The sequence below is a fragment of the Ranitomeya variabilis genome, chromosome 5 (assembly GCF_051348905.1).
Source record: "Ranitomeya variabilis isolate aRanVar5 chromosome 5, aRanVar5.hap1, whole genome shotgun sequence".
Taxonomy (NCBI): Eukaryota; Metazoa; Chordata; class Amphibia; order Anura; family Dendrobatidae; genus Ranitomeya; species Ranitomeya variabilis.
The window spans coordinates 222992456-223011877 of record NC_135236.1 but is presented as its reverse complement, the minus strand read 5'-3'; the positions used below and the strand labels follow the sequence as shown (position 1 = coordinate 223011877).

The window sequence follows — 19422 nt, the reverse complement described above, 5'->3', positions numbered from 1 at the left end:
TTATACCAGCAGGGGGCGCAGCAGCGCAAGTCTAGGTAGCTACGTTACCCTGCTTTCAATTCATTCCCCAGTTTTTACAGGCAGGGGCGGCTGCATTAGCAGGCTCCAGCTTGTAAAATTAGAGAATCATTGGTCCGTGTGCAATGCGTAGTTTTTGCGCATCTCATACGTCCGTAAAACTCTCTAGTGTGATGCCAGCCTATGTGCACACGTTGTGGATTTTGCTGTGGATCCGCAGCGGATCTGCAGCTGCGGGTCCGCAGCAGCTTTCCATGCATTTACAGTACAATGTAAACCTATGGAAAACGCAATCCACAGTGCCCATGCTGTGGAAAAAAACGCGTCACATCCCGCAGCATGTCAATTCTTTGTGCGGATTCCGCAGCTGTTTACACCTGCTCCATAATAGGAATCCGCAGGTGTAAAACCGTAGGTGGAATCCACACAAAATCCGCATAAAAACAGATGCTACTGATCCGTTTTTTTGGATAGAGAGAATGGAAGATGTGCATGATTTAAATGGAAAAAATGCATGAAAAACAGGATTCAGAGGCCGGATTCATCATTTCACATCTCAGTTTCATACGTTTTTCGCCGGATCCATCGCTGTACGTTTTTTCGCCGGACAGAAAAAACATTCTTCTGTACGTTTTCTCCGTCCACCGGAAACAGCTTTTCTGATGGATCCGGCAAAAAACGGATGAAACGTGTGGCCATCAGGCGCAATCTGGTGCTAATACAACTCTATGAGAAAAAAACGGATCTGGCAAAAAAAAAAAGGATCCGTTTTTTTCAAAACTCGCCGGATTGTGCCTGATGGCAAAAACCTGATGTGTGAAAGTAGCCAGAGAGATATATGGATAGATATATCTATGTATCTATAGATATATCTATCTTTAAATATATCTATAGATAGATATAGCCATAGTTATCCATCCATAGATATATCCATAGTTATATCTATACATATATCTGTACATATATCCATAGATATCCAGGTATAGATATATAGATTTATCTATGGATATATGTATAGATATATCCATAGATATATAATAGCAAGGTCTATGTTTCATAATAAACGTTTAATTAAAAAAAAGTGGAAAAAAATGGCGTGGGCTCCTGCGCAATTTTCTGCACCATAGGGGGAAAGCCGATGGCCAGGGGCCAATATTTGTAGCCTGGGAAGAGGTTAATACCCATGGCCCCTCCCAGGCTATGAATATCAGCCCGCAGCTGTCTGCGTAGCCTTTACTGGCTATTAAAATAGGGAGACCCCCCCAAATACAAATACCAGCCCGCAGCCGCCCCAGAAATGGTGCATCTGTAAGATGCGCCAATTCCGGCACTTAGCCCCTCTCTTCCCAATCCTGAGTAGCAGTGGGATATGGGGTAATAAGGGGTTAATGTCACCTTGCTAATGTAAGGTGACATTAAGCCCGTTTAATAATGGAGAGATGCCTATCCATTATTAATCCAATAGTAGTGAAAGAGTTAAAAAATAGACACAGCCAGAAAAAGATATTTTAATATTCTTAATTTAACCATACTTACCATACTCGATTGCCTGCAAAAAATGAAAAATAATAAACTGTATACTCCCTGTCTGACGCAGTCCAATTAATAACGAGTGTCCCATGATGATCTTCCCTATAGAACAGTGACATCGGGTGATGACACTGCTCTATAGACCTTCAGTGACACACTGACAGGAGACAATGGCTCCTGCCGTGCATCACTGAAGAAGTTACCTGAGTTCAGAGTCTCACTTTATGGCAATGCTGTGTGGGAAACTTCTCACACAGCAGTGCCACAAGTGAGACTAGGGACTATTTTTTACTGTGGCGGAGGAATACAGTGCGGAAGGATACCTTCCGTCATTGTATTCCTGGAGCCCCTGGAGAGTGGTCGCATCAGCTGATGCAGCTGCTCTCCACGGGAGATCATCATGGGATACTCGTATTCATTGGATATCTGCGGATCGGGGAGTATAGTGTTTGTTTATTATTTTAATATTTTTTACAGGTGACACTGGCTTCGGGGATCAAGGTGACAAGGTGATGGTGAGTATGTACTCTATGTTGTATGTACTGTATGTCTATATGTATGTATTGTATGTAAAGTATGAATGTACTGTATGTATTGTATGTTATATGTTGTATGTTATATGTCGTATGTTATATGTACTGTTATATGTTGTATGTTGTATGCTGTATGTACTGTTATATGTTGTATGTTATATGTTCTGTTGTATGTTGTATGTTCTGTTATATGTTGTATGTTATATGTTGTATGTTCTGTTATATGTTGTATGTTCTGTTATATGTTATATGTTGTATGTTGTATGTTATATGTTGTATGTTGTACGTACAGTTATATATTGTATGTTGTATGTTGTATGTACTGTTATATGTTGTTTGTTATATGTTGTATGTACAGTTATATGTTGTATATTGTATGTTCTTTTATATGTTTTATGTTCTGTTGTATGTTATATGTTATATGTTGTATGTTCTGTTATATGTTGTTTGTTATATGTTGTATCTTGTATGTACAGTTATATTTTGTATGTTCTGTTATATGTTGTATGTTGTATGTTCTGTTCTATGTTGTATGTTGTATGTTATATGTTGTATGTTCTGTTATATGTTGTATGTTCTGTTGTATGTTCTGTTATATGTTGTATGTTCTGTTATATGTTTGTGTTTTCTTTTTGTTATTTACATTCAACACATTAGCCGGATGACGGGTTTACTACTGTCCCATCATTGGCTAATGTGTCAATCACTGTTATATGTTGTATGTTATATGTTGTATGTGGTATGTTCTGTTGTATGTTGTATGTTCTGTTATTTGTTGTATGTTATATGTTGTATGTTCTGTTATATGTTGTATGTTATATGTTTTATGTTGTATGTACAGTTATATTTTGTATGTTGTTTGTTCTGTTATATGTTGTATGTTGTGTTCTATGTTGTATGTTGCATGTTATATGTTGTATGTTATATGTTGTATGTTCTGTTATATGTTGTATGTTCTGTTGTATGTTCTGTTATATGTTTGTGTTTTTTTTGGGTTATTTACATTCAACACATTAGCTGGATGATGGGACTACTACTGTCCCATCATTGGCTAATGTGTCAATCACTGTCACTGCAGCAGGCATAACCCGATGGGAATTGTAGTCCCATCAGACGATGCCTGCACACACACACACGCACAGCCCCAACAGCCCTGCTCAGACCCCCGCGAGCCCCGCACAGACCCCCAGCAGCCTGCACAGACCCCCGAGGGCCCCGCACAGACCCCCGGCAGCCCGCACAGACCCCCAGCAGCCTGCACAGACCCCCAACAGCCCACACAGACCCCCCAGCAACCCACACAGACCCCCGAGAGCCCCGAACAGACCCTCGGCAGCCCGCATAGACCCCCAAGAGCCCCGCACAGACCCCCGGCAGCCCACACAGACCCCCGAGAGCCCCGCACAGACCCCCGACAGCCCCGCAAGACCCCACCCGCACACACATACATGCACAGTCTCTGCCCACTCTCCTCCCACACTCCACCCACACACTTCCCCCATCCCGATCTACAGCGTTTCACCCACAGCTAAACCCCAGATCTTTTTTACATCTGTGGTTTTGCTGCGGATGTGCCTGACTCAATGCAAGTCAATGGGTGCAGAAACGTTGCAGATCCGCACAAAGAATTGGCATGCCGCGGAAAAAACAATGCTGTATGTGCACAGCGGATTTGGTTTTCCATAGGTTTACATGGTACTGTAAACCGCATGGGAAACTGACTGCTGCAGATCCGCAGCATCAAAAACGTTGCCGATCCGCGGTAAAAACCGCAATGTGTGAACATGGCCTTACTCTTAGTGATTAAGCGTGAAGCTCATGCAAACATGAAGTTTGAAGTGAAGTAAATGTAATTAAAGTGAAGTGAGCATAACGTGAAGCCCATTGCAAAATTTCCAACTTAGCCCCCAACTAATATTACTGGTCTTCTTATAAGGGCAAAAGGTATCTTTTGGTCCCTAGGCTTCCAGGTTCAGATGCAACTGTAAACCGCGCACAGACTATAGTTATGACTCTGATAACAAAGAAAATGCGGCAGCACTCACCAGTCCTGGAGTGGTATAAATTCTTTATTCAAGCATAAAAAACATTATTTTCACGGCTCGGGGGTGTGTAGATGAAACAAGGGTGTGCAGGGATAGACAACGGCCGTTTCGCGCTAACGGTAGCGCTTCCACGGGTCAATCCCGTGGCGTGGAAGCGCTACCGTTAGCGCGAAATGGCCGTCGTCTATCCCTGCACACCCTTGTTTCATCTACACACCCCCGAGCCATGAAGATGATGTTTTTTATGCTTGAATAATGAATTTATACCACTCCAGGACTGGTGAGTGCTGCCTCATTTTCTTTTTTATCTTGGTCAAGTACTTTTTTCTATGCGAGCACCTCTGATCCGCTGTCAGGTCCTCCTTTGCACCGCACATGGACTTTGGTCAGCTCTATGCCTTATAGCTGTGCTGCTCAGCATTTTTTCTTTGACTGATCTCATAGTTATGACTCTGCTTACTCCCATAATCCAACTGAGAATGCACGTGTGATCTCTTAAGTTAAGTGTTCTTGTTTATGGGAGGATCTGATGAGATGTTAGCCAGACAGCATTTGTATGACAGCTATGTAATGTTTATTCACAGATTAAAGGCCCCCATACACATTAGAGGGCTGACAGCTGAATGATTTTCAGAATGGAAAAAAAAGCCATCTCGGCCTATTCTCCCGTACACAGGAGAGCTCACTGGGCTAACCTGCGTTTACCACTTTAAATCCGCAGGCTGACATGTCAGCCAGTGGCTTATCTCCAGGAGAACAATGTGATTGGCACTCTCTGAAGAGACAATTTGCATATTTCCCAGTGGAGCATTGTGGCTTTAAGTCTTCTCACCTCGACATGCTTAACTTGTCACTCTCCGCAAGGAGAAACAATACTTCTTGGATCCCGGTCAGACGCCTCTCAATTAGCCAAACCAGATCTCCACTTTGCATAAGGGGCAGTACCCCGAAACACAGTGTCTGCAAATTGAGATCTGGTTTGGCTCTTATCCTAAGTCATGTGACAAGGCTCGCTAAAGGGTCGACATTGACTGTTAGGATTGCTACTTCCAATAGGTGGCACTAGAGTTCTAGTCCTCTTCCTCTCTGAAGAGACAATTGTCATCCTGCTGTCATTGCATGCGTAACAACAAAAATATTCTAGGAGTGATAATTTTTCTGGTTAGCCAATAAAGGCATGTTTGCAAGATTTCGGAGTAGAGGGGCGCTTTCTTCAGGCTAGTGTACAAATCTTGAAAGCTTGCACACATAATTTTTCTGGTTAGCCAATAAAGGTATCACTCCTGGAATACAGTACTTTTGTCATTGTTGGGCATAAAAGTATTTACATTGATTTTTTTGGCTAACACAGTAAAACAATATAATTTTTTATTGTGTATCAATTTTTTATTGCGCATCATAACTAACTATCCAAACTATAACATTGTGTTTTAAAATATGATTTGATGTGTATTTGGACCTGATTCTACAATCTTTAATCACACTGTAGATGGAAACCTTGAAATGACAATACCTTTGATTTTCCAGACAGAGTCAATGCTTGCTTGTAGTGGTAGATAGCTTGATTCAGATTTCCAAGGCAAAAATATGTAGCACCCAAACCTTCACTTACAAGACATTGCCGTAGAAAGTCACCTGTCAACACAAATTGCCTTTTTTTTGTAAAGTTTAGTAATATTTTGTGCAACCCATGAAAATATAGACTTTGTTTTTTAAAACAAACATTCACCTAGGAAATCACTTTTTTCTAGTATTCTAGTATCTTTCCCCTTTAAACCCTTAACCCCAGGGGTATTTTCGTTTTGCGTTTTCATTTTTTGCTCTCCTTCTTCCCAGAGCCATAACTTTTTTATTTTTCCATCAACATAGCCATGTGAGGGCTTGTTTCTTGTGGGACAAGTTGTACTTTTGGACGACACCATTGGTTTTAACATATCATGTATTGGAAAAAGGGAAAAAAAATTCCAAGTGAGGTGAAATTGCAAAAAAAAGTGCAATCCCACACTGTTTTTTTGTTTGGCTTTTTTGCTAGGTTCACTAAATGCTAAAACTGACCTGCCATTATGATTCTCCAGGTAATTACGAGTTCATAGACACCAAACATATTTAGGCTCTTTTTTATCTAAGTGGTGGAAAAAATTCCAAACTTTGTTAAAAAAAAATTGCACAATTTTCCGAGACCCGTAGTGTCTTCATTTTTCGTGATCTCCGGTTGGCTGAGGGCTTATTTTTTTGTGCACCAAGCTGATATTTTTAATTAAATCATATTGGTGCAGATACGATCTTTTGATTGCCCATTATTGCATTTTAATGCAATTTCGCTTTGACCACAAAAATGAAATTCAGGCGTTTTGTCTTTTTTTTTATCGCTACACCATTTAGTTCATCTGTGAACTCCTATTCCCGTTTTGAGGGCACCGCGAGTGTGAGAAAGTTCTCCTGCTCATGGTGCCATCAAACAGGTCCTGGGAGTTCACAGCCAATGAACTCACTTCACCTTTATGACGTCAGCATGAGCGCCGGGGGAAAATTTCCCACTGCGCTCATGCTGACGTCACATAGGTGAAGTGAGTTAATTGGCTGTGAACTCCCAGGAGGCCTTTAAGAGGTCTAGGCCTTTTAGAGATAATTCTATCTTCATCTTGCTTAACTGTTCACAATAAGTTATTTTGACCTGGCGTGCCCAAGCTTTTACATGCCACTGTATATATAGGTATTACCTTTCATTTTATTTTTATCTGGGGTGATAATGAGACTGACAAAGTCATCTATGAAGATGTAGAAAAGTGTGATTAATTTTAGGGATAGTGGCCAGTTGGAAAATGGCAAGATTTCTCATATTATATTTAGTTTTTAATGTATATATTGATATGAAAATTTGAATAAAAACTCATTATAAATCATTTAAAAAATACATTTAGAGTAAAACCACAATTTAAACAATGGAGGCATTTTCTGATGACCAGAGTTGAGTAAAAAGATTAGTAGGACCTGATCATGCTGGAACTGCTAACCAGAAGAGGTGCCTGGAATGCCATCTGGTTAGAGGTGGCTCATAGTGCTCCAGTCTGGTGGCCACAGACTACCAATGTGACAACTGGACCAGGGACCTGCAATGTTTTCCCTAAACCCTACTGGTGACACAGTCATTTTAGGATACCATATTATTTTAGACACAATTTTTATAATGGTCTCACTTAGGCCAAGGATTATTCCTATAACCTATTTTTTGTAAATTTACTGGTGACTTAGAGTACTGCTCAAACTACAGAAATCTCCATTTTAAGGTCTCTGGAACATTCCTAAAAATGGTATTCTTTGTATATTTGTAACATATGTACTTTTTCTGCAGCCGTAATACAGTAATAGAAAGCCTTGTGGTCATGTTTCTGTCTGCAAATATGCGTCCTGGATATCTGCCACTTTAACTGTGCCTGCTGTTTCTAGCTTCAAATTGGCAGACATCAAAATGTCTCATAAAGAAAAATCATTTAATAGTGGGATTCATTCTCCAGTTATTGACTTTGCACACAGCAGTAAATACTACAAAGCATCTCAGAAAATATTGAATGTGTAGAGGAACACAACATGGCCATAATCATACGGCAGAAATTCTTACACCGATCTCGATGCCAGACAGACTTGTACAACAGGGCAGAAGGATGGCACTTGCTGCTCTGCTTTGCAGTCTGTGTTCTGGATATCTTATTCCAGTCATTCTAAAGGGAGAGTCATGATCATTTTCTATTGATCCAACGCCGTATGCAGTTATCTGTTCAGGATTTGCTCAGCCCTGCTTGTGACTGTTGCTGAATAAAAATTGCAGTAGTCCTCGAAACAGCTTTGTTTCAAAGTGTTTGTTTTACTTTTCTCTAAGGCTGCTGAGTATGTCAGAGAAATTGCCTGTGACACATGTATTCTGGATGGGCTGGGTTTAATCACCAGTCACAACAGCTTTGCTAGCTGTTTATCAAGAGCTGCAATGCTAGAAACTGCGGATCACTTTATAAATCGAAGAACAATTCCAGCTTCCAGAGCCACAACTTCAAGATTCTGAGCTTCAAAGCAAAATCTATATCAAAACTTCCCTGTTCTGCCCGAGAGTATGCATATCGCAAACTTGATTGCCATTCCCAGCGCAGACAATGACGAATCCTCGTAGCTCACAATGCGTGCACAAGTCTACACAGAATGACTGCAGACAATTTATTTTAGACCGGGCAACCACTTTAAGGCATCCATGTAAAAGGATTGGTCCCTACTCTTCTTTTTAGACCAATAATGGTATTTGCACTAATTGCATTGAAATATCTCTACAGACAATTTCATGTTTGTGTATTTACCTGCATCCACAAATGCTTGATGTGCCTGAAGATAGTAAAACTCTGCCATTTCATAGTTTTTCAGCTGGCTGTAGGCAAATGCCAAATTGCTGAGACACTGTCCTTGGGCATTTCTTTCTCCTAAAGATCCTGCAATCAATCATGAAAGGAGTCAGATTGAGCACTACAACATATACTATTGTTTGGCAATGCCAATGATAATCCTGTGGCTTCTTGCTTCTTGCAATATGCACAAGGCATCACATGGAAAAAGGGTTTACAATTGATTTTTATTAATATCCTAGTGATCCAATGAATTTAACAAGTTTACGAGGTAAAGCAGCAGACAATTATGACTCATGGCCATTGATTGTCAACGGAAACTGTGAACACAATTGTGAATGCTCAATATCAGTTCAAAGTTTTGTACTTCATTGTTGCTATGTCCACAAATATGACCACTTTAAAATTAACTTCTATTCTTAAACTTCATTTATAGTTACACTTTCTTAATAAAATCTTAAATTTGTAGTTTTCAGAGACACAATCAAAGGGGTTGTCCACAATCTATATGTTTCCTCTCTTAAAATAACAACACTTATACTCACTTTCAGTGCCGGCACCGTTCCAATGATGCTGACATTGGCTTTCCCGGCAAACGCATAGCAGTGAACCCTGTGGCCAGTCAGTGGCTGTTTCACTCTTCCCGCCTTTGGATAAATCGTTTACAACTGGAGGAAGTAAGCGCTGGTTTTCTCTCTTCCTCTGGAAGAGTTTGACATGTTCGAAGGCGGAGCGTGAAGTGGCTGCAGATTGGCCACAGGAATCACGTTACGTCATACTGCTATGTGATCACTGGGAGAGACAGTGCTGACTCCGTTGGGACAAAGCCAGCACCAGAGGTTAGTATTAGTGTTGTTATTTTAAAAGGGAACACACATGGATTGAGAAGAGGTTGTGCAAGTTGTGGACGACGACCCCTTTAATGTATGCAAGTGCAGATCAAACAAAAAATGACATTTACACAAAGCAATGCACCATGCGCTAACCACCACCACAGTGCCAATATTCCAGCAGAACAGGCACCCATGCTGTTGTAACACCCCAGGTAACTGGTTGATACAGTGGCATTGCTTTCCTCACAGGGAGAGTGATGTCACGCTTGGAAGCAGGGAAAGATCCATTTAACAGGTAATCAGCACATACAACACCATTCTGACTTCAGGCCAGAAATAGGAGCTTTACACCAGACTTCAAGGGAGCTGCTCTCTCTTGTCAGGAGGAGGAGTCAGTTCCTAGGCCGTAGCTAGGCAGTTAGGAAGAGTTAGTAGTTGGTGAGAGGAGAGCGACGTGTGAGGGAGGAAAGTGGGAGCCGTGCAGCTCCTGGGAAGGAAAGACAGAACAGAGCAACTGATAAAGAGACTGAAAGGGAAAAGAGGCAAAGGCAAAGTTAAGACCAGAAGAGAATATCTGCAATTTAGCTACCTCTTGACAGAGCGCAGACACCGGTGGCCGGAAAACAGAGGTTGTGAGGGGCTCTAAGACTCACAGCAGAAACCGGCAGGACAACTGAACTGCGTATAGAGCCCGGGTCGTGATAGAGACCCTGTGAAAAGGCTCGAGCCACCTGTCATACAGGTTAGTGTCCCGCATACACAAAAGGACAGAAACCTCATGAGGACCTTGTTGGACAGCTATGGGGAGTAAAGAACTACACCACAGTGCTAGAGGGAAGGCTTTTAACCCCACCTGGTAGGGGGGAAATCCCAACTTGCTTCTAAGCCAGCCGGACCACCACCAGCACATGTGATCCGGTACCCTGGATGGTGGCTGCCTGAATTGCTTCAGTAAAGAGGTAAAGAGACTGCAACCTTGTGTCCTCTGTTTCTTATTACACCATCTCCATCTACACACAGGAGCCCTGGGGACCTACTTCACCTGTGGGAAGTTATACCATCTGGCTGCCATAACATCACCCCAGAGGACCCCTTTAAGCAGCGTCTGTCACCCTGACCGAATACCACAGGTGGCGTCATGAACTTTCCTTATTTCTACAAATCCCTTTAAAGACTATCCCTTTAACATGGGCGCCCATGGCCACTGACCGGGTCGCCACCGCCACCGTGACACATCCCTTTAAGCACCGAACCCAGTACAGAGTACCCCATGGCCCTGGCGGGCATCTCATTTTATGACTGAGTCCCCATGACTCAAGGCCACACCGCCCCACAAGCACAAAGCCACAGTAACAATCGCCGTCACACAGCAGCAACACCAAGTGAAAGGAGCAAAAAAAATCAACTTACACAAGCTCTCAGACTGAGAATTGAGAGCAAAAATAGAACCCCTCTTTCAGTCTCCTGCTTATTAAAAATACCTTTGCCAAATGGGGGGAGAACTTGTCCCAGAAAAGGGACAGACCATGCAACCTGCTGAAAAAAAGAAACATGGACTGCACACCCAAAAAATCATATGCTGCACTAATGCCACTAGGCAAAAAAGTGCATACTGAACATGATGTTCTTAGGTTTTTATTCTGATCAGACTATGTGAAGCCCACCGTCACGGCGAACCTCTAAGTGGGTCCTAACTGTTGTATAGCCTGAGAGCTTATGGGAGGTGAGTTTTTTGCTTCTTTCGCTTGGTAATGGCCATTATTGCTGTGGTTTTGTGCTTGTGGAGCAGTATGGCCTGGAGTCATGGGGACTAAGTCTTGCGGGTGCATTGTCGCTGTGATGGTGGTTAGCAGAGAGAGGTTTGCCATGACGTGGCAGTGGGCTTCATACAATCTGATCAGAATGTTAAACTAAGAACCTCATGTTCTGTATGTAAACTTTTGCCTAGTGGCATTAGATCAATGTATGATTTTTTGGCTGTATGGTCCATGTCTCCTTTTTCAGCAAATTGCACAGTTATAAGATTATCTCAGGACAGGAACATTTTTTAAAATTATTTTTATTCCAAGATCTGTTGATTAAAATGTGCTTTGATTGTGGGGCAATCCCTTTAAAGAGGCACGCCCATGAAAGTTTTTATCTTCTTAATACATTGCAGTCATCATAATATATAGCACTGTGTACTTGCAATTGCTCTTATTGCCTTTCTACCCAGTAAGTTATTCTCTTTTCTCTGCTCTATGTAGAAAGCAGAAGTCTCTTGTCCTTGTATTTATCATTTCCCTATTCAACTCCTGACCCAGCTGCTCTGCTCCGACAGCGTGTTATCTGCCATTTGGATGTTCAGCCTTATTTCCGTAGTTTAAGCCAGTCAGTGAAAGACCAGCTAGGATTTAACTGTCTGCTGTTTATGTTCTTTACCTGCACCTATATTCTGTTTCTTTTTAAAAGTTGTCGGTATATTCTCTAACAGTACGTGCTTAATCCTTCATTTTCTATTTAGTGGTTTGTTTAACTTACTCTGGGATTTATTTCTATTTCAGCACACTTTCCCTTCTGTATGTAATTTGCACTCTACTCTGCACTCCAGTTCTTTAGGAGGAATGTGAAGCGCTTGACACCCTTTCAGGCAGCATAGGTCTGAGTTGCCATCATGTAGTCTATGGTTAATGCTATCTTTGCTTATGTAGGAACCGCAAGGGTCAGGATCTCTAGTCTGTACAGGACCGGCAGGGTCAGTTGAAGTTTTTAGCATGTTACCTATTTTTCCGAGCGAGTTGCTACACTATCATAACATTATCACAGCCCACTCTAATTTTTGGAAGCTGAGAAGCCATCATAGACACTATGGTAGCTTTGACAACGCATTTGTGTTTCTTGTCTTTGGAAGTGGCAAATATCAAGTGGCAACAACAGCGTGTGTTATCTGCCGTTTGGAAGTCCAGCCATACTTCTGTAGTTTATCTCTCTGCTGTTTATGTTCTTTACCCTGCACCTATCTTCTGTTTCTTTATGGGAGGTAGGTGGCATATTTTCTAGCAGTACACACTGAAGCCTTTATTTTCTATTTCGTGGTCAGGGTCTGCTGCAATTTTTAGTGTATTGCCTATTTTCACAAATCATAACATAAGAAATGTCCATCAGATCCTCGGTCACAAATTTGCTTGCAATTAATTTGATTGCAGTTAACAATTATTTAACAATTCATTTGCTTGCAATCAATACAAATACTACCATATCACTGTTCCTACTTTGAGGTCAATTTTACAAATAGCGTTTAATAGTGTTTTTCTATATGTTTTTCTAAGCCATCTGTTGTTACTTAAGTCTATATTAAAATATGAAAAGATTAACATAAATAAAGCATATTTATTAAACTATTTGGGCAAGGTTTTTTATTAAAAAAAAAATTTGGCAAGTCTGTTCTGGGGAAAATGTTTTGACTTATTTCAATTTTACATCACTTTTGCTACAGTGGTGGGCAAAATGTGATCAAAGATATTGACTATAATTTACATTGAAAAATGAAGCAAATTATAAACTAGCTTATCTGGTACATCTTAAGATGCTTTTACATAAAAAGATTATCATTAATGAGCATTCTTAAGAATGTTTACAACTATTTTTCTGTGTGATCAAGCTGCCAATCACCCAATCAATGCTTGAAAAAAATGCTTGTTCATCAGATAGAATGATCTTTTTGCATGGCAAAATTGCTGTACTGTTGATAGTTGTTGTGATTGTCTGTACTGATTGTTGTTCTGGCCCTGCATTTATGTAGTGATGGTGTTTTTGTGATGTATTTCTGTACTGATAGTGGTTCTGGTAATGTTTTCCTGTAACAATAATGATTCTGATGATGTATTCCTGTACTGGAGTTAATTCTTATCTTACAAACATGTCACAATCCATAACTTGTCAGGTAACATGATACATGGCTATGTTAACAAAGTACTATGCTGTCCGACAAGTTAAGGAAATAGAAACTGGATACAATATTGCAGCTGTGTACAGTATGCTTTGCTCTAAAACAATGCAGTGCTTCATGAAAAATAGACTTTGAAAGGTCAACTGGGAACTATGCATCTCATATGACAAGTCTGAACTGAGGTAGGTATTCGGTGGCACCAGACCTGCCCAACTACACAGCATGAAATTCACATGGCTGTGATGTCATATCAGATTCCAGTACCAGGAACTCAGTGAAAATCTGATGCGAGATTGCAATGTTCAAAGCATTTTGTGGCATCTGCATGCGTTAGCAAAATTCCGCAACCAACCTGTGACATATAGGGCATGCTTCAGATCTAAAAATCCAAATCATATGTGTTTCAAAACCCCATTCACTAGAATTATTCTTCACTTTTTCTGCACCCAAACTATAATGAACAAGTTTGAGAAATGCATAAATGGTCAAAAATAAAAATTAGAAAAATATTTAGTTTGGTTTGTTGTTTTACATAAGCTTAGCATCAAAGAATAGCAGCATGCAATATATTAAATTGTGCATTGCATAACATTTCATTGCCAATTTATTAATTTCTGAGTCTGAATTTCATTTTTTAACTAGTAATTAATTTAAAATGGGAGTAAAATACTGTTGACTGGTTGACAGCACCAGAAAAGTAATAAGCTATTTAATGGAAATATTGATCAGTGTACTAGACTGCATTAATTAATATACACAATAAATATGATACCTTACCGTACATATCTGCTGCTTCGGCATGGCTTCTGAGTGATTTTTCATATTGGTAAAGAGCATTGTCAACAGCTCCTAGGTTTTGGAGTAATACAGCCATCTTTCTTATAGAGAATTGCTTTCCATTACATAGGTTCAAGCTAGCAGTAAAACACTTTTCAGCCTGACTAAAATATTTTAGTTCAGCATAATGCAGACCAACATGGTTATATAGTGTTCCTGAAAACAGAAGATGGAAAAAATAAAATGTTGGGTGTATAAGCATGGTTATACGTTCTTATGCTTGATCTATTTCTTCCGTTATCTACTAACAGAAACAACATTAATGGCACCGCACAGAAAGTTCCTAAGCATTACTACCTACATTATAAAATACACCATGTGCTGGTAAATCAGAAGTTAGAGTGCTAATCAAAGTTTGGTAGTTATATTTTATCCATTTTGGCTTCATTTATATGTCCTATGTTTGTTGTTTGCTTCATGTTTTGGATCATTGTCTTGTTGGAAGACAAATCTCTGTCCCAGCCTCAGGTCCTGCAGACTCCAACAGGTTTTCTTCAAGAATGGTCCCCTTTAAGGCCCCTTTAAGTTAATACTTTGCTGCGATTACAGCTGCAAGTCACTTGGGGTATGTCTCTATCAGTTTTGTACATCGAGAGACTGAAATTCTTGCCCATTCTTCCTTGGCAAACAGCTCAAGCTCAGTGAGGTTTGATGGAGATCGTTTGTGAACAGCAGTTTTCAGCTCTTCTCACAGATTCTCGATTGGATTGAGGCCTGGACTTTGACTTGGCCATTCTAACACCTGGATACATTTGCTTGTGAAAAATTCCATTTTAGATTTTGCTTCATGTTTTGGATCATTGTATTGTTGGAAGACAAATCTCTGTCCCAGCCTCAGGTCTTTTGCAGACTCCAACAGGTTTTCTTCAAGAATGGTCCTATATTTGGCTCCATCCATCTTCCCATCAATTTTAACCATCTTCCCTGTCCCTGCTGAAGAAAAGCAGGCCCAAACTATGATGCTGCCACCACCATGTTTGACAGTGAGGATGGTGTGTTCAGGGTGATGAGCTGTGTTGCCTTTATGCCAAACATATCGTTTGGCATTGTTGCCAACAAGTTTGATTTCGCTTTCATCTGACCAGAGCACCTTCTTCCACGTGTTTGGTGTGTCTCCCAGGTGGCTTGGTGCTAACTTTAAACAACGCTTTTTATGGATATCTTTGAGAAATGGCTTTCTTCTTGCCACTCTTCCATAAAGGCCAGATTTGTGCAGTGTACGACTGATTGTTGTCCTATGGACAGACTGTCCCACCTCAGCTGTAGATCTCTGCAGTTCATCCAGAGTGATCATGGGCCTCTTGGCTGCATCTCTGATCAGTCTTCTACTTGTTTGAGATGAAAGTTTAGAGGGACGGCAGGGTCTCGGTAGATTTGCAGTGGTATGATACTCCTTCCATTTCAATATGATCGCTTGCACAGTGCTCCTTGGGATGGTTAAAGTTTTGGAAATCATTTTGTATCCAAATCCGGCTTTAAACTTCTCCACAACAGTATCACGGACCTGCCTGCTGTGTTCCTTAGACTTCATGATGCTCTCTGTGCTTCAAACAGAACCCTGAGTTTATCACAGAGCAGGTGCATTTATACGGAGACTTGATTACACAAAGGTGGATTATATTTATCATCATTAGGCATTTAGGACAACATTGGATCATTCAGAGATCCAGAATGAACCTTTGGAGTGAGTTTGCTGCACTGAAAGTAAAGGGGACAAATTATATTGCACGTCATGTATAATATTAAAACCAACAAGCTATATTGAAATATTCTAAAACGGGACTACCTATTATATATGATCCAAATTAACTTTTTTTTTCTTTCCCTTTTTCTCTTTCCTTCCTTCCATAAAAATAATAATAATAATAAAAAAAAAATATCCATTAAAACAGTTTTTATTCCATTTGTTAAAACTCTAAGTACTCAATAACAATGGTTATGAATACCCAGGATTTCAGAAGAAATAAAACCGCAATAAAGTGCGTAGTATATCTATATAATATATCTATAAATTATATATCTCCCATTCTGGGACAAAACACTAATTTGTACAGATATCTAAAATACATATTATACTAAAATAAATACGGTATTTTCCGGTGCACAAGTTGACTTTTTAACCCCTGAAAATCATCTCAAAAGTCGGGGGTTGTCTTATACGCCGGGTTCGGCGTGTACAGGGAGCTGTCCTGGATGGCTCCCAGGGTCCGGAGGAGAGGAGACCCCCCAGGCCCCATGGATCCCGTGCTTCTTTTTGCTGCACTGCTCACTACAACCCCCATCATCACCCCAGGGGCATGCTCTTGCTAAGGGGAGTGATCCATCTTGCTGCATTGCCATCTATCCCCTGGGGACCCCACTTGCAGCCCTGGCCATCCCTGGCCAGACACCTCAGCTGGCATCACAATACCATAAACTATTATCCCCTGTAAATATTCCCCTTTCACTTGCCCGGTCAGGGCCATGGTGTTGGGCGATTGCCACTGTGACATCCATGATAGACTGCCTGCCTGGCTACCGAGTATCCCCAGCCTGCGCGACCGCGGCACATACTCATGTCATACCTTGGAAAAATCACATTGTACTCGCATTACACTCGCATGACACTAATTTTCAGGAACAACTCAGAGTGATTTTATTTATGCAGATGAGTGCGAGCCCTTACTGGTCTACTCTCATTTCTATGATTTTGTCCTTTTGTGTAATTTTTTGTATGATATAAAATAATGAACTTTATGACACTACTGATGAATCTCCTCTTTTAAAAAAGCTGACTTGGAATGTTGGTACATTTCCCCAGTATATATAGTTCATACAAAACATCAGAACAATGTTCTGTAAAAAATTATGTGAGTGATCTTTTATCTTCATTTACAATGCATAAAAAAACAGTTACAAAGTTAGTATGAAGAAAAGAAAAAAATGTCTTTTGATTGACACATTTCTGACCATGTGTTCATTGTTCATAGCCCATAGATACATTTTGCTGCCATTTTGTATGAACTATAAGTGCTAGACGAGGAAAGTGGCCAGGCACAAGCTGTGAGAGGGCACAGGCATGGAACAGCACTGTAACCATTTAGAATAAATATGACAAATATACACTGTATTTTTCGGATTATAAGACACACTTTTTGGGGAGGAAAATGGGGATGCATCTTATAATCCTAAGTGATCTTATTGAGGAGTGACAGCGGTAGTGGAGTAGGGTCACAGCAGGCAGAGTGGCTGCTTCAGGAGGCTGGTGACGGCAGAAGAAGTGGGGCAAGATCTTGTTTCTCGGGATCTCTTTGTTTTCCGATCCTCTCAAGACCTCCTTCTCTACTCCCCTCTCATCTCTTCTTCCTACAACCGCATCCAAGACTTCTCCCATGCTTCCCCTATACTCTGGAACTCTCAACCACAACACATCAGACGCTCGCCTACCATAGAAACCTTCAAAAAGAACCTGAAGACTCACCTCTTCCGACAAGCCTACAGCCTGCAGTGATCCTCAACATACTGAACTACCGCACAACCCGCTCTACCTTCTCCTAGTGTATCCTCACCCATCCCCTGCAGACTGTGAGCCCTCGCGGGCAGGGTCCTCCCTCCTTATGTACCTGTGTGCCTTGTTTTTTGCTCATGTTTAGTTGTATTTGTCTATATTTGCCCCCTTTTCACATGTAAAGCGCCATGGAATAAATGGCGCTATTAAAAATGTACAGTAATAATAATAATAATCTCGATCTGTGCATGCATTGCCACTGGTGGCCATTTTCCAGAAGCCCACCACAGGGAACTGAATGGGAAAGGGAACTCTGCTCACTGGTGCCAACATCTAATGGCAACACAGCATCGACACACTCCTCCTGCCGCCTCCTGAAGCAGTTAACCCTGCCCCCTGTGACCTCGCTCCAATGGTGCTGCCCCCAGGTTAGCTGTTGTTAAAACAAATTATAAGATGCATCACCATTTTATTTTATTTAAAAAAAATGTTTTTCCTATTTCCACCCCAAAAATTTATGGTGCATCTTATAGTCCAGTGCTTTTTATAATCAGCAAAATATGTTGTGTGTGTATATATATAATATATAACAAACCATTCTAGTGAATGCCTGTCCCCATACTCATGCATCAACTAAGTCAGCTTATGTAAGAAAGAAAATACACTTACCAAGCAGTTGTATATCAGATATACCTATCAATGACTCCACACAAGAGTTCAACGTTTGGAGCACTGCAGCCTGGGAAAACGCTTGACTGTTTATCATGTATTTAGCAGCCTCTCTCATGGCCATAGCTGCATCTTCTAGTTTGTGGTTTTTTACGTATGTGTGACCTGCAAGTCTGAATGAATGTGCAGCAGAGGAAAGGTCACCAGTCATGACAAAACAGTACCCCAGCTTAATAAGAGCATCCGCAATACTCTTGAGTTTATCATAACCATATTCATTGATGGCCCTTTCATAAAACTTCACAGCTTTGCTATACTCTTTCATTTCATCATAAGCAGCGCCTATATTGAAAAACAGATCTCCATCTCTTTCTTCCATTCCACTAAGTCTGGATTTTATAAGACATTTTAAAGCTTTCTTGGGTTTTCCAACACAAATATAAGTGGCACCAAGATTGAATAAACAGTCTTTCTGAATTTTTTCTTCTGGTATCTTGGAGGAAAGTAGGAAGGCTTGTTTGAAGGTTCTCAGAGCTCCATTTATGTCATCATGATTTAATAAGTGGCTTCCATCTTTGCACAGTGACAGTATTTTTGACTGAATGGTGTTTTGCTGCTGTAGAGTTATTGAAACCTTTAAGTCTGCCATGGTGCTTTAAAACCTGTCGGAAAAATATACAATATCCTCAGATAAAAGGAACAGAATTATACTTTTAAAAAGTTGCCTTTCAAATGGCATGTGGTATTGTGTTCTGCTTTAACTGGTGGATATATATATATATATATATATATATATATATATATATATATATATATATATATATATATATATATATATGTATTGTCTTTACAACATCTGTTATCCCTCTTCTGCATACTTTCTATTTATGTCAACTATTTATTGGTCACCTGTGTACTTGGCGGGTGCACACTATATGCTGTTAGTACCATGTTTTTTACTGCTCCTTTTCTTGTCTCAATACATTTTGCATTCTATTACTCACTATTAATGGTCTGCACTATCAATTATTTGACCATATTATTTTGGGTGTTCCTTTAACTGGTGGATGCATAGTTGGTCTGAGGCTATAATGCGTCAAACACACGGCCTACAAAGCAATCCGAGCAAAGCCAAGGTGAGACGATGTAGTAAATAA

The 19422-nt window shown here is 40.5% G+C and overlaps 1 protein-coding gene across 1 annotated transcript in view; it reads right to left on the bottom strand.

Annotated features, from left to right (window-relative positions):
• The window catches only part of LOC143773558 (tetratricopeptide repeat protein 24-like), a 222677-nt gene that overhangs the window by 189387 nt on the left and 13868 nt on the right, over positions 1–19422 (bottom strand). The window contains exons 2-5 of the mRNA XM_077260964.1: positions 18266–18927; positions 14050–14265; positions 8470–8598; positions 5640–5761 (exon numbers count right to left, since the gene is read on the bottom strand). Of these exons, the coding sequence (XP_077117079.1) occupies positions 5640–5761; positions 8470–8598; positions 14050–14265; positions 18266–18914 (1116 nt within the window). The 5' untranslated portion in view covers positions 18915–18927. The remainder of the gene's footprint in view (positions 1–5639; positions 5762–8469; positions 8599–14049; positions 14266–18265; positions 18928–19422) is intronic.